The 16,200-nt window shown below is 43.1% G+C and overlaps 1 protein-coding gene across 1 annotated transcript; it reads left to right on the top strand.

Annotated features, from left to right (window-relative positions):
- Positions 1–1,189: 1,189 nt before the first annotated feature.
- Mtrf1l (mitochondrial translational release factor 1 like) lies at positions 1,190–13,067 on the top strand. Its single transcript, XM_021174749.2, has 7 exons — positions 1,190–1,610; positions 5,223–5,302; positions 6,352–6,535; positions 7,716–7,879; positions 9,277–9,394; positions 10,565–10,701; positions 11,352–13,067. The coding sequence occupies exons 1-7, from the start codon at positions 1,373–1,375 to the stop codon at positions 11,550–11,552; spliced, it is 1,122 nt and encodes a 373-aa protein (XP_021030408.1). The 5' UTR covers positions 1,190–1,372; the 3' UTR covers positions 11,553–13,067.
- The last annotated feature ends 3,133 nt before the right edge of the window (positions 13,068–16,200 follow it).

Below are 16,200 nucleotides of genomic sequence, written 5' to 3'. Positions count from 1 at the left end.
ATTCACATCCTGTTACCCACTTCTCTGGTAGGCAGTGGTTAGGTCTTTTGAATTGCAAATGCATCCGTTAGTAGTCAGGAGGGTGGATGTCCACTAGAGGGAGGCCTTTGATTTTTCTCTCTTTCTTTTTTTAACTGCAGGGCTGCAGACCGAGCCTTGAGCAAGCTAAGCAAGTACTCCCCGCGAGTTACAACTTCAGAGCAGAATGAGGAAAGTTTTTAAATGCTTCATTGTATTGTAGTTTGTTAGTTTTAACTTGGATTTGGAGGAGGAGGGAGCAAGAGCAAGAAAGTGAGAGAGCAATGGAAAGTCGGATTGAATGGATCAGAATGTGAGGCAGGAAACGGAAAAACCTAGTGCTTGGGGCGGTGGGTGACGATAGGAAAACATAGATATTGTAGCGTCACTGGGAGGTTTTGTAGGATATGCCTGCCCTTGAAAGGAACCTATGTCAGATGACCACCCTATAATTAAGCCTTAGAGACTGGAGATAGATGACTTTTGTGGCTGTGGACTCTGTGTCTGCTGGTCGCTTGACTATCCTTAAGTCTCTTCAAGTCCCCACAGCCTTGAGAAGCAAACCTTCACCTTCAGACTGCAGACACCTGCTGTTCACTTCCAGCCTGGCTGGCTGCGGAACTGGGCTTGGGGAGCAGCCGAGCTCGGTCTGAGGGCGGAGTCGGTCTGGAGGCGGGGCTGAGGCTTCTGAGTTCAGCCTGTAGGCGGAGCTAGGTGGAGCTCCACCCTTAGAGACGAGGCGGAGGAAGCGCTTCCTCCAGGAGCAGGCCCGAGAAGGCGGGACTGAGGCATTAAAGCTCCTCCCCTAGAGACGGGGCTGAGGAGGTGGAGCCGCGCTTTTGGAGTTTCTCTTGGGGGGCGGGGCCGAGGAGGCGGAGCTGAGGCATTGGAGCTCTTCCCTAGAGGCGGGTCTGAGGAGGTGGAGTTCTGTCTCAAGGCGGGGCTGAGGCATTGGAGGTACTCGCCATCTCAAGGTCACGCCTAGGCTGCGGAGCTCGCCCACTAGAAGCGGGAATCAGGCGTGGGTGGTTTCCACGCCCCCATGGAGGCGGGGCTGAGACAGTGGAGTTCCGCCCTGAGGAGGTGGGGCTGAAGCCCCAGACCTGTCCCATTTGGAGGAGGAGCTGAGAATCCGGAGCCCTGAGGTAGGGCGGAGACTTCGGCGCTCGGGTTGGAGGCGGGGCAAACGCGTCCAGATCTCCCCGCCCACTTGCCTTTTGACTTTTGAGGCCCTCCCCGCTGTCCCACGCTTTGCCGGAAGTTCTCGTAACATTTCCGGCAGAGCATTTCTGCATGGGAGTCCTTCCTAGAGTGTTGTCTGTATATTTTCTGATAGGTGGGCGGCCCAGCTAGGATGCGGAGCGGGCTTCTGAGCGGTGCCCGGCGCCTGTGGGCCCGCCGCGCCTTCAGCCGCACGCCGCAGCCTTCCGAGGAGCTCCTCGCCCGCGGCGGGCCCCTGCGGGCCTTCCTGGAGCGCCGGGTGGGCTCGGAGGCCGGTGGTCTGGACGCTGGGTACCCCCAGCTGGCCGCGGCCGCCCGACTGCTGAACGAGAAGGAGCGGGAGCTGCGGGACACGGAGTCATTGCTGCACGGTAAGCCACCCGCTCCAGTGGGTTCGGAAGCCATCTGCGTTCCAGATCTTGTCACTAGGGTGCTGATAATCCTCCATTGGGCTCTCTAGAGCAGTCCCTGGGCAAGGTGCTCTGCCAAGTTAGTCCTCAGAAGTTACTAAGGTTCTCGGTTTCATCCTCGACCCCCTGGTGTAAGACCCCCGAAGCTGGGCCTCCGCTCAAGTCCCGGGATGAGCTGGCCAGCACCCCAGTGACCGGAGAGAAAACCACACCTGATGCAAACTGCAAGAGGTTTTATCAGCTAGCTGAGGACGAAGCCCCTCCACCTTGCCGGGCAGGGGAGTTCGACCCCAGTGACAGTAGGGGGCTTTTAACAGCTAGCTAAGGAATTGGGAGGAGTTGGGAAGAGAGTTCTTCTCTTCTGGGTGTCCTTGGTGAAATTTATAAGGCAAGCGTGGGGAGTGAGTTCTTTCTGAATTTTTATCTAGGTGTCCTCAGCACAGGAAGGTAGGCATCTCTGGTTGTAAAGTATAGAAACAAAAAGGCTTTTTGCTGGCTACAGAGAACAAAGAGCTTCTTTCTGGATGTATTTTTAGAGATCAGGGAAAACAAGCTTGGGGAACATCCAGGGGCTTTACCTTCTAGGGAGAAACGCTCTAAGTCGGGGTCTCACACTGGCAGCTCAGCTGCACAGGAAAGACTCGCTAGTCCCAGCAGAGGAACTGAAGCCGCAGGTGAGTGTATGGCATTGACCCTCTGCAGTGTGAGAGGAGCGATGCACTGTATGGTTAGAACTCTAGACCTGGAAATTCAAGTTCTCAGCACTTTTCCCTCGAGATTCCAAAGTGTCTGCGTTCCTGAAGCCTCCAGAGACGTCTGCCGAGTAGAACACACTTGGGAACTTAAGGCTTGATTCAGAGACCCGGCCTGGAAGAAAGTGGGAAGAGGGATTGAGGTTGGTTACTGAGATCAACCTCTTGGCTCACACATCTGCAAGCTTGAGTACTCTCATGTGTACGAAAATGGAAACAGATAAGGAGTAAGGACTTTTAATTTCAGTATAAAAAGCAGTGCTGAAAAGCAGAAAGTAGCTTTACAATGGATCACTAAGTCAAGGAAGAGGTGGTTAGGTGGGATCAGAGAAAGGGCTAGGAGGCAGAAGTGACCAACATGGATGAAGGTACAGCTTGAGAAGTCCTGTATGGTGGAAGTGTAGAATAGGTATGGGAGATGGCGACAGAAGAGAAACATTGTGTTAGCAAGGAAAACATTCAGAGGTTTAGTCCATTATCCTCAAGGGGAGAAGCATGGCAGCATGCATCAGACTTAGTGCTGGAGATGGAGCTGATTCACAGGCAGCAGAAGGAGACTGGGTGTCACAGTGGGCATAGTTTTAGTATATGAGACCTCAAAGCTCACCACCCCCACCGCGATCTATTTCTTCCAAGGCCACACCTCCCAAAAGTGCCACTTACTATGGGCCAAGCATACACACACACACACACACACACACACACACACACGAGTCTAGAGGAGTCATTCCTATTCAAACCACGGCAACCTGATAGACGAAGGATTATCATTGTTTCTATAGACCGAGGGAGGGCAGCGCCTCACATTTTAGGCAAAGAAGTGGCATTATTTAGAGAAAGCTCACTGTTGACGTAGAAGAAAGCTCTTGTGCCTGCATGGTCAGAGAGATCAGAGTAGGTACTAACAGATGGAACTATGTAGAGACAGTAACAAGGCAGGAGTGCATAGTGCAGTATATCTGGGGGGAGGGGAGAAGAAAACCATGAGTTCCAGAAAGAACTGGCAGACCCACGGGACTGGGGCTGAATTACCTAAATGAACCTGTAGAAACCAGTTGCAAGAAACAAGAGTGCGCCAATACTTAGAAAGGCTAAGCTCACTCTCTCAGTTTATACTGGAAAACGTATTTAAATTTGGCAATTTTTTTTTTTTAATTTTTATTATATGCAAGTACACTGTAGCTGTCTTCAGACACTCCAGAAGAGGGCGCCAGATCTCTTTACAGATGGTTGTGAGCCACCATGTGGTTGCTGGGATTTGAACTCTGGACCTTTGAAAGAGCAGTCGGGTGCTCTTACCCACTGAGCCATCTCACCAGCCCTAAATTTGGCAATTTTACCAATGAGAATTTTAACTAGAAGTCTGATTATTGTAATCTGGAAATCTAAACATAACTTCCAGTTATCAAGTTAGTGCTTTATTTGGGGTGGAGAATTGATGACAACAGCCATTACCTAAAGAATCAGAGAGAACAGAACCCTCTGAAGCAGGGCAGCCATTGAACTTAGAGCTGTAAAATGTTGCTCAAAGAGAGGTCCTGTTTGCGCACTGTCCCACCTCCCATTGACGTAAGGTTTAATAGATAAGCACACACATTTGAGCTCTGTGTACATTTGATGTTTCAGAGCAAAAACAGCATGTAATTGCCGTCTATCCTAGGCTGCAAATGTCCATAGAGAAAAAACGAGAAAGGGAAAACTCAAAGATAAAATAATCATAAAACCAGAGATGGGGCTCCGCGGTTAAGAGCACTGACTAGAACAGCAACCACATGGTAGCTCACAACCATCTGTAATGGGATCTGATGCCTTCTTCTGGTGTGTCTGATGACAGCTACACTGTATTTATATAAAATAAGTAAACCTTTTTAATAAAAGAGAGAGATGAAAGGAATATTTATATAAACATTGGACAGACTCCATTGAATGTTTTGGGTTGGATACTTTATCCTAAGGAAACATTCACTAAGACTAACTTTCAACTGTAGGTTTCAATTTTGCTTAATCGTTTAAACCTCCTGTGCCCCTGCTTGGGCATTCTAACTAGTTAAATGCATCCATTTGCTGATGTAAAACCTAACTTGGTAAACTAAGTGTTTCCTGGGGCTGGAGAGACGCACAACTGTGAAGAGCACTCTTGCAGAGGACCCAGGTTTTCTGCCCAGCACCCAGGTAGCAGCAGCTCACAACTGTAACTCAGTCATAGGTGATCTGGCACCCCATTCTGGCTTCTGAGGGCATAAATACGTGTGCTACACACATACACATGCAGGTAAATGCCCATACACAGCAAGTACAACCAGTAAACATTTTTGAAATCGAATTTTATACTTAGGAGTATTTTGCCTGCATGAATGCACAGCATACATGTCTGGTGCTGATGCCCGAAAAGTAAGAGGGTGACAGAACCCCTGGAACCGGAACTGTATGATTGTGAACCAACATGTGAGTGCTGGCAACTGAACCTAGACTCTCTGCAAGGGTATCAAGTGCTCTTAATTGCTGAGCCATTTCTTAACTTTTTTTTTCTTTTAAAGTCTGTTTATTACTGCTTTTTCTAGAGGTAAAAATATAGAGAACTTTAGTCTTAATGTTTATATTGAATATTTTAAATTTAACTTTCTTTCATCTTCAGGAAAAAAACATTTTTATAGCTATATACTTATAAAAACCATTATATCAGTAATTTTAATTAGTGGCAATTATGAAAAGAACAAGAAAAACATTTTCCTTTTTCCTTCAGCTGTGTTAACACTAATTGAAAATCTATTAGCAATTCAATAGCAATTAAGCAAAATGTAACCGCTGCTTTTTTTCCTAGATGAGAATGAAGATTTAAAGAAACTTGCAGAGAGTGAAATAGCTTTGTGTCAAAAAGAAATAACTGAGCTGAAGCATCAGGTATGTTATATATGTGAAGAATAAAGCCTTTCTGCCGTCCTCCTTCTCACATCACTGCAGGCTTAGCAGGGGGTCCTGGGAAGGAGCCTGTTGCTACGGACATAGAACTTCTTTGTTGCTGTTGATTTTTCTTTTGATTTGTGTTTCTGTCTGCAAGTGTGTCTGAACCACAAGCATGCCTGGTACTTCTAGAGGCCAGAAGAAGGAAGGACCCGTCACATCCTGTCTGTTCACTCCATGCAGGAGTTACCAGCATCAGAGAGGATCTTAAAGCAGAAAAGGACATGCTGCTTACCATCTGAATTTCTCAGGCTACAAGAGCTGCATGCTGTGCAAGTCTCACTGATAAATTCCTGTACCAGCTCTTCTCACTGCAAAGGCAGACAGATACAGACAGCTCTGCTCTTTCTTTTTCTTGTTTTTCTTTTTTTCTTTTTTTTTCCTTTTCACTGTGGATAGACAATTGTAGACTGGAGCCAAAGTGAATTTCCTGGGATGAGAACATAATTTTATGTTAGCACCCAGAGAGTGCCAGTCCTCAACTTCCAAAATCAATAGCTTCCTCTTCCAAGTGAACAAATGCAGGATGCGCACCTTTCTTCTCCTTCCATATTGGGCCTTGCTCTTCAAGACATGTAGCGTAACGCCCTGCTCCCAGACATTTCCTTCCCAGCTACCTGATCAGGGAGGTGATAGAGTGCAGCCCTTAGTACCACATAAGATCTACTGTGGTGCTGTACACTCTTGTTCCCCAGCACTGAGGAGGTGGAGACAGGAGCATGAAAATACAAAACTAAGAATTCCAAGAAGAAATACAAACAAACCTATCACAAGTAAATGCATTTTATAATACTGGAGCATTAATACCTTACTGGAAATTATGCACTATACATTTTTACTTAGCAGTATGGTCAAAGTGTATCAAAGAGCAATATTAGCTCATTTGTTTAGAGAAACTTAGGTTCTATATTTAAGTTCCCTGATCCATACCTTTGAGCAATGGTCTTGGTAGTGGTTAATTACAGGAAGATGTTGTCTTTTGTTTGCAGATCATCTCACTGTTGGTTCCTTCGGAAGAAATGGATGGGAGTGACTTGATCCTGGAGGTGACTGCGGGTGTGGGTGGTCAGGAAGCCATGCTTTTCACTTCTGAGATGTTTGACATGTACCAGCAGTACGCTGCATTTAAAAGATGGCATTTTGAAACACTGGAATATTTCCCCAGTGAACTAGGTCAGTGTCTTAGTTAGGTTTCTATTGCTGTGATCAAACACCATGACCAAAGGCAACTTGGGGAGGACAGGATTTATTTCATCTTTCAGTTTGCAGTACCTTGAAGAGGAGTCAGGGCAGGAACTCCAGGCTGGAACCTGGAGGCAGGAACTGAAACCTAGGTCATGCAGAAGAACTGTTCCCTGGATTCCTCCTCCTGGCTTAGCCTTCTCTCTTATGTACCCGAAGGCCATTTGCCCAGGGGTAGCATCACCCTCTACCCCAATCCAGTGGCCAATCCATCAATCAAGAAATGTCTCCCAGACTTCCCTACACATTACTATTGTGTAGTCATTTTTCAGTTGAAGTTGCTCCTTAGAATATTCTAACCAGCACAGTCAGGAAGTGAATAGATTAGTTTTCGTAAGGCATAGATTTACATACAGTATGTCTTGGGGAAAGGGTTCGCAAGCTGATGATCAGAACTTATTTGTAAGGACTAAGTAGTGATATGCTCATTATTTACCTAATGATTTTAAATACAATGACAATTTTGAAATTCCCTGTAAAGTATGGTGGAAAGCTGTTCCAAGATAAGCACTTCTAGCTTTAAAAAGTAGTTTTAGGATACTCTGGCCTCACATTTTAATCCTAGCACCCAAGAGGCTAAAGCAAGAGAATTGTACTACATTCAGTACTAGGCTGGGCTTCAGGACAACCTGTCTCAAAAAGAAACCAAAAAGGTGGTCTTCAGCTATTGCTCATGTGAATTCATCAGCACTGTGATTAATAAGTGAGGTTAACTAATTATACAGTAAGGGCTGGAGAGCCGGCTCAGCAGTTCCCAGCACTTGCTGCTCTTGCAGAGAACTGGAGATCAGTTCCCGGCACCCAGATGTGGCTCTCAACTACCCTCTTACGGGTATTAAATCCATTTCCAGTGGATCTACTGTTGTCTTCTGACTCCATATGCGCCTGTTGCACATGTGTTGCACATATATACACATATGTACACTATGTATTAAAACAGTAGATACCAAACTTCATAAAGTTTTTAATGTGCTTGCACTCTTGACTAACAGTTACATTGTAGCTTTTTTTAACTTCCTGAGAAAAAGTTGCATCACGTGTTACAGACATGTGATGGTCAATTGTTTCCGCATGGCAGAAATGATAACAATCATTCAATTCTGTTTTCTAGGTGGCCTTCGACATGCGTCAGCCAGCATTGGAGGCCCGGAAGCCTATAGACACATGAAGTTTGAAGGAGGAGTGCACAGAGTCCAGAGGGTGCCAAAGACAGAGAAGCAAGGCCGCATCCACACTAGCACCATGACAGTGGCGATTCTGCCCCAACCGACTGAGGTAAAGCCTAGCAATGGGGCTGGCACACCGCTCCTCTCCCAGCACCTATGTAACCTTACCATTTGGTCTTCCTTCCATAATTTGAGTTGCTCTTGAATATTTAATTCAAGAAATGTAATTCTACAACAGATAGTAGGAATGAAAATGTTTCTAGACTGTCTAGATATACACTGGATATTTTTTTTGCCCATGAAATGGACATTGTAAGTCTCCCTAGTGTGGCAGGTAATATACACACTGGTTGCCTGCCTCGCTTTGCATTGCAGGATGGGTGCTCCAGTTGCCATCAGTAAAGGGCTGATCTTTCAGCACAGATGATACTCTAATACCCAGAGGTATTAGAAAGGCCCGGAGTGTGTGCTTTGCCTCACAAAGCAAGACCTCATTGTGTAAGAAAACAACCTGTTTTGTTAATTTAATTTCTCCTCTGCTAAAAGTGACAAAAGGTGAAATATGAGAGATTTGAGGGTTTCTACTTAGTAATTTTAAGAGAAAGTACTATTTAGTTGTAGGTAGGGTTGATGGGTTTAATTTCTGTGGGGAACCTGAGTGAGATCAGAAGAGCTAAGAGAAGAAATGCAGGAGAGTCGATGTCAGGAGCCTTGCTAGCTCCTGAGACATAGAGCATGCTCCAGGTTCTGTCTAGCTCTTTTAGCAACTCTGAGGGGGGTTTGACTGCAGGGTGATTGACACACCATAGAGAGCAGTCTCTAGTTGTTCATGGAACGGACATCTTTAAACATAGTGCTTCTCATGGATTCTCCTGGGACCGTGCTTCACCCTGTTGGATTCCAGTGTTCATGGAATGCCTAACCTGGCTTTATGGTCTTTGCCTCCAAATTATGGTTATATTATTTTAAAAACAGTATCCCCTTTTTCCTCAAAACAGTTTCATGTACTCAGACTGCTATTATTTTTGTTTCCTAAAATCTTTGATTTCTGGGTTTTTTTAATCACATTTATGTGTGTGCATCTTTGTGCATGTGGCCCATAAAGGTCAGAAGAGGGCCAGGATGCCCTGGAGCTGAAGTCCAAGGAGGCTGGGAGTCACCTGACATGCTAACCACACTGAGATCCTCTGTAAGGGTTGCACGTGCTCTCTACCACTGAGACATCTGTCCAGCCCCAAATTTCCTGTTTTAACAGTCCCTAGTTCTGTTGGTTGTGAGGCAGAAAGCTCAGCTTTTGAGGATTAGGGAGTGTTGCTGCTTTCTCCATTCATTTAAAAGAAAAAGCAAACCATTTAAAATGATATTTTACCTCTGGTCTATTCTTAAATCTTTCAGATTTTATGCAGTTCTATGGGTGACATCCATTTACATGGTGTGGGTCTCACGTTACAACAATTGGTGTGTGTAATTGTTTCTTAAAGTTCCACCTTTTTTGTGTGTGTATAGATTAAACTGGTGATCAATCCTAAAGATTTGAGAATCGATACTAAAAGAGCAAGTGGGGCTGGAGGTCAGCACGTAAATACCACAGACAGTGCTGTTCGGATAGTTCATCTGCCTACAGGTATGTGCTTGCTTCTTTACAGGGATGTGTGTCCTTCTTCAACATGAAACTTTGAGTCAAGATGAATTTCTGGGGGGCTGACTAGTTTTCCACTGAAGCAGATCTCCAGATACCAAATTATGCCATTAAGAGCTCATAACTAACCACTGGATTCTGTAGCTGATGCTGTTGAGGATAATTACAAAGCCAGGAAGAAGGAGGGGCACAGGAATCTCCATGTTAGTCATTATGAAGAGAACAGTCTTGCCAATTGAGCTATGGAATATATACTTAGTAGATTTTGTATTTCCCAAAAAACCTCAGTGACAGTATTATATGAATTATTTATCAGAAAATGTTTTAAATGACCAGTTATTAGTTGTAGGGTTAAGATAGTAACAAGGGCCCTGAAGGCAATAAAAGCATTGGACTTCCTACACAGAAGCCTGACACATGGACAGTCTTGATACAATTTCAGGAGCATCTTTCCATTGAGACTTTAAAATCTAGAGAATTGGGCAAAGTAACTGTCCACTTAGTAGACCTGTGTTTTGAAGTATTACTGGAATGGCTGTGAGTGAGTGACAAGGGACAACGAGTTAATACAGCTCAGGCAATCTTTGACTACCACACACATGGGTCTTAAATTACCATAGTTCCTGGTAACCAGGAGTAATGAAGTCTGGTGGTCAGGTAAGACTTTGTCCTTTAAATATAGAAAAATGTTAAATATTGCGGTGATGAGCAGGGTGTATAAATAAAAATAGGTTGAAACAGGAAATCTTCAACTCTAATCTGTTTATCTAATAATAGGATTTGTAGCTTCTATATATGTTCATATCTATAAGTCTCTTAAAAAGTGAAGCTCTGAAAAAAGTATGTATTAAAAATATTTAAAGTCTGCCAGGTATGGTGGTGCACGCCTGTAATCCTAGCACTTGAGAGGCAGAGGCAGGTGGATCTCAAGGCCTGCCTGGTCTACAAAACAAGTTCCAGGACAGCCAGGGCTGTTAACACAAACAAACTCTGTCTCAGAAAAAAAAAACAAAAAACAAAATTAAAGTCTTCTGTTTGATTCTTGTTTTTATTGCCTTGTAAAAGAAGGAAAAGGATAAGAAAGAAAAGAAATAGTCCTTGGTAATAAAGAAGATTTTTGTATTAAAACTCTTTACTTTTCATAACATTACTCAGGTATCATTTCTGAATGCCAGCAAGAGAGATCTCAGCTGAAGAACAGGGAGCTGGCTATGAGGAAGTTACGTGCAAGGTTATATAGCATGCATCTGGAGGAAGAGACTGCTAAAAGATACAATGCTCGGAAGATCCAGGTACAAATCAATTTAAGAAGCACAAGCATGTTTATAGGCAGTGTCATTTTTGTTATTACTACTTCGTTATGTATGTATTGTAAGGGCAGTATCTGTGTACACTTTACCGTGTTTTATAGTCCCAGGGGGTTTTCTCAGATGTGTGAAAGTGTACCATGTCCCTGCGCAGGTTTTAACCCTTTGCACGTACAGAAGCAGAAGTACTAGAGGCTTACACCTCCTGCTGTGTATTAGATTTTATGTCATACCCAGTCCTTCCATTACTTCTTTACTATTATACTCATCACCTTATCGCCACAAAAGGATGACTTTAATTCCTAGAGGTAACATATACATAATATACATAATGCATACATACATAGGCTGCTACTACTGTTTAAATATCAGCCATTTGCCAGATTCTGTCATTATGTAACCAATATTTTTCTGATTGGAAATTAGAGTCTAACCTTAAGTCATAGAGCATTGAAAGGGCAGAGGCAGGACTCAGATACTTTTATCTTGACTATAAAATCTTTCTTCTCTGAAGCAGACCCCTATTTTATTTGGGGTGTCAGGGTTTATACTTGGTTCTTGCATTGCTGTTGGTTTAAGTTGTTCTGGATCTAAATGCATCTCTTATACCTCTCCCATTTTTTTTTTTTCCCCAGGTTGGAACTAAAGGGAGATCAGAGAAAATAAGAACATACAACTTTCCACAGAACAGGGTCACAGATCACAGAATAAACAAGTCACTGCATGACCTGGAGAGCTTCATGCAAGGACACTGTCTTCTGGATGACATGATACAGTCACTGAAGGACTGTTCGGATTATGAAGCTCTAGTAGAAATGATTTCCGGAAGAGACTAAGCTGCTTTGTAAAGATATATTTTTATGTAAACTAGGAAAATTCTAGTGCAAACCCATTGTGTGCAAATACTTAACCAGTATTCTCTTGAGGAATGTTAACAGTTTCTTGGACAATTCTCTCTAAAAAAAAAATTAGACACAAAGGAAGACAGTTGTTTTATGCAAAATATTTAATCAGAAATTTCAAATATAAAGCAGATCTGTTCATGTTAATATGGCGGAAGGCAACGGAAGCTGACAGTGGAATTAACAAGAAGCGATGCAGGCAAGCACCTTAGGGCTGATAGTACAGAGAGCAGCCTACACAGAGTTCTAGGGAAAGGGAGCACCTACACGAGGTGCTGCCTCCCTAGAATGGACTCTGGCATGTTGTAAGGGTAGCCCCTCAATGATGGAAATGTTCCTGGCTTACCCTGCAACTGGTAGCTTGGGCCTTGCAAACAGAACCTCAAGCCCATGGGAGCTGGTAAGCCAAACGTCTCCTATCAAGATGTGAGCTTTACTGAATAGTAAGCGCTGGTGGGCTTCTATATCAGTTTCCCAGAAAAACAGAACCAATAAGATGTGTCTACACAAATTCACTATAAGGATGGTCCCACATAGAGAACCATGTGTCCAAGTCTATGTGTGATGCAGCTGGGTGGAGACCAAGAAGAGTTCATGGTTAACTCTACTTGGGAGTTTGCTAGGGAAATTTCTTTTGGTTAGAGGAGGTTGGATTTTCTCTACTCAGGCCTTTGTTCCAGTTGGATAAAACATGTTACCATGACTGATATTTCACTGATTTAAATGACAGTGAAACCTCCAAACCTTGAGGAGACCCAAAATAATGTTAACAAATATTAGGGTTCTCTAGAGTCACAGAACTTATGGAATGAATCCCCACCCCCTACCCCCCACCCCCCACCTCTACAAATGTAAAAAGAGTTCATTGGAATGATTTAACAGTCTACAGTCCAGCAAATCCAACAATGGCTATGTGAATGGAAAGTCCAAGAATCTAGTAGTTGCTCAGTCCCACAGGACTTGGTGCCTCAGCTGGTCTTTGGGATATGTGGGAATCTGAAGAAGTAGATTTCAAGGCCAGTGAAGGAATAGATGTAATGGCCAGGCAAGGACAAGCAGGAAAGAACCAAACTTCCTTTCATCCATTGTCCTTACAGAGGCTTCTAGCGGAAGGTGTGGCCCCAGATCAGAGGTATCTTCCCAGCTTCAGATCTGGACCAAAGGCATGTTGTCTTCTTGCCTCAAAAACCAGAAGGTGTAACATTCATTTCTGGATTGTAGTTCATTCCATATATAGTCAAGTTGACAACTAGCCATTACAGTCACAAGGCTAGCCAAGTCTACAAAATTAACCATTATGGTGTCCAGGAGTACCCCTTGAGGCTGTGCCATGGAAGAGGAGAAATGAAACCTCCAGTGTTTCTCCACCACCTACTGCTTACAAGCTTCATGTGCTACCAGCAAAGACTTCAATAGTTTGAATGTGTCCCCTCTAAAATTGAGGTGGTACTAATGTGATCATATTAAGTATATAGTGTCACAACTAATTTTTTTTAAGATTTATTTAATATATATAAGTACACTGTAGCTGTCTTCAGACACTCCAGAAGAGGGAGTCAGATCTTGTTACAGATGGTTGTGAGCCACCATGTAGTTGCTGGGATTTGAACTCAGGACCTCCAGAAGAGCAGTCGGTGCTCTTAACCACTGAGCCATCTCTCTCCAGCCCACAACTAATTTTTTCAGAGTCCCTTCTGAATGGGGCTAATGTCTGTAAACTATCAAACACCCAGAATCACTGCCCAGTGATGTTTTCATACATTCAATGTCTGAAATACATTACAAACATGACATTTTACTCTCATACATATCATCTGGCACTTAGACACAATCCTACTTAAATATCATTGCATGACAAAATTTATGGTAAATCCCAAGTAATTTATTCAGATAAATTAATAGTTCAGATTTCTCTCCTTTTTCCCTAGATGTGGTAGAGTTGGCTTCTTCAAACAAATATCCAATTACATACTATCTAGTGGCTTTCCCTTAATAGACTTCTAATCCCCTTTATCAAGGCACTGCACTGAATTTTTTTTCCATATTTTTTTATTGGGTATTTCAATTACATTTCCAATGCTATCCCAAAAGTCCCCCACACGCTCCCCACCCACTCCCCTACCGACCCACTCCCACTTCTTGGCCCTGGTGGTCCCCTGTACTGAGGCATATAAAGTTTGCACGACCAATGGGCCTCTCTTTCCAATGATGGCCGACTAGGCCATCTTCTGATTCATATGCAGCTAGAGACCTGAATTTTCATCTATGAAAATCAAAGTAGATATTGATACTATGAATTGTTCAGCCATTATGGGGCATTAACACATGAGACTTGCCCAGTTTAAAGTACCTCCATTTTTTCTTGTGACTTGGCACTGTTGTCACAAAAATTTGTATTGAAAGAGGGAGGGTTTGACTGGTCCATGCTGCTGTATTCTTAGCCTTGAAAACCCAGCTTGTAATTTGCAGTGTACTTTATACTGAGTATTTATTGCCTCACTATTTGAAAGTAGCACAAAACTATTAATGATAGGCAAGGATTTTTAAGCTGCCTACAGTGCTTAATGCATAAACCAGGTTATATGAACAGTATCCCTTCTAATCTCATGAAAGGGACTTTACCTTTCAGATGTGTATATTAATCTGCTTCTTATATGCATAGGTGGTTTTCATGCATGTATGTTTGTCCACTATGCCCATGGAAGCCAGACTAGGGTGCTTGACCCCTGGGATTGTAGTTAGAGACAGTTGTGAGTTGCCCAGAGAGTGCTGGGAATTGAACTTAGGTTCTCTGAAAAGCAGCCATTGGTCTTAACTACCAAGCCATCTCTCCAGCCCCTTATTTTGCAGTTGTTGGGTTTTTGTTTGTTTTTTGTTTTTGGCCCACCCCAACCCCTAGACTGTTTTTCTGTAATAGTCCTGGAACTCACTTTGTAGACCAAGCTGGCTTCTGCCTACTTAGTTCTAGGATTAAAGGAGCCGTATTTTACATTTTTAAGATGGTGAATAGCTTTCAAAAACCCACACAACTCAAGACTGATTATTCAAACTGTATTCAGAGTCTCCCATATTTTATTATTTCTGCTTTAACCTTAACATTACAATTATATTAAGTAATTACAGTTTACCTAATCTCTCCTTGATCCAAAAGACGGTTAAGATGGATTGTGAAGAATAATAAATGTTAGATTTTACTGGGCAGTGGTGGCACACTCCTTGGATGGATAGCCAGGCAGATCTATGAGATTGAGACCAGCCTGGTCTACATAGTGAGTTCCAGGACAGCCAAGACTACATAGACCCAGTCTCAAAAACAAAACCAAATGTTGGATTTCATTCAATTAACAAGGGAAAAACAGTTAACCTTCCCAAGAGTACCTGGGAAGAGAAAGGTATGAGACCTATAGATTACAAGCAAAAAAAAAAAAAAAAAAACTTAGATGAAGTTTTAAACTACCTGTGCATTAGGATATCATAGCTTATCATAGCTGGTTAGAAAGGAACTGTCCAAAGCTTATGCAGCTATTTCAACAATATAAGCATAAAATGTGTCAGAGGCCTTGGGTGCAGCTCAGTGGCACTGTGTGTGCTTATGATCATATTGAAGGTTTTCAGCTCAATACTCCGGACTGCAAAAATAATAGATTTAAAAGTAAGACACCAGCCAGGCATGGTGGCGCATGCCTTTAATCCCAGCACTCAGGAGGCAGAGGCAGGTGGATTTCTGAGTTCAATGCCAGCCTGGTCTACAAAGTGAGTTCCAGGACAGCCAGAGCTACACAGAGAAACCCTGTCTCGAAAAACAAAACAAAAATAAACAAACAAACAAAAGTAAGATACCATTCGTGCATTATCAACCCATGCAAAGTAACTGGCAGATTTCCATCTGTGAATTCACTAAGGAATCCCTAGTTGTTTAGATGTGATTTGGAAGTCAATAAAAAGTTAAGGCAGAGCGGTATAAAAGCAATAGAAGCCTAATAGAACCATAACATGTTGAGATCCTTGGAATGGTTTACACAACCATTTCATTATGAGCCACACACTTTTCCTACCTGCCTAAATCTAGAAACTTCAAACTTCTGCAGATAGGTGTCAAAGTCCATCCCAAAGGATACTTTACTCTCAAGATAGAAGTAATGACTCCTTTTATCTGTACCCTACAACACTTCTCCATACGCTGTGGTCTGAATGTATCCTCCCAAATTCAGGAACTGAAAACTTTCTCCCAATTCAGCGAGTAGGTATGTGGACCTACACCTTCTGGAAGGTGTCCAAAGCTTTTAGACAAGGGATAAGCAGATGGTTCCAAGTTTGGGCCTTTTTGCCCTTACCTCTTAAGTCCCCTGAGGCCCTACATCCAAAAGCCATCTCCAAGGCACTGAGTCGCTTGCATCCCACACTAGTGCCCTTTTCTTCACTTCCCTAAGTTCTAGGACTCAGGGAAGATTCCACTATAGAAATTACTATAGTACTGCTATAAGGAGTATAAAACAAACCACGGTAATACTTAAGAAGCAACATTCACTGCAACATTGTAAATTTCCTGGTTGATTTCTTTGGGTTTTTTTTTGTTGTTGTT

This window comes from Mus caroli, chromosome 10, assembly GCF_900094665.2.
Source record: "Mus caroli chromosome 10, CAROLI_EIJ_v1.1, whole genome shotgun sequence".
In the NCBI taxonomy this organism is placed as follows: Eukaryota; Metazoa; Chordata; class Mammalia; order Rodentia; family Muridae; genus Mus; species Mus caroli.
Note: the sequence above shows the minus strand (reverse complement) of the source record. Positions and strands in the feature narration are given on the sequence as shown.

What these genes read in the sequence shown, in the direction of transcription:
- Mtrf1l (XM_021174749.2), top strand. Translation starts at nt 1,373, where the DNA reads ATGCGGAGCGGGCTTCTGAGCGGTGCCCGGCGCCTGTGGGCCCGCCGC. An exon ending in TAACTGAGCTGAAGCATCAG is followed by an intron (nt 5,303 to 6,351) that starts GTATGTTATATA and finishes TTTTGTTTGCAG; the next exon opens with ATCATCTCACTGTTGGTTCC. An exon ending in TTCTGCCCCAACCGACTGAG is followed by an intron (nt 7,880 to 9,276) that starts GTAAAGCCTAGC and finishes GTGTGTGTATAG; the next exon opens with ATTAAACTGGTGATCAATCC.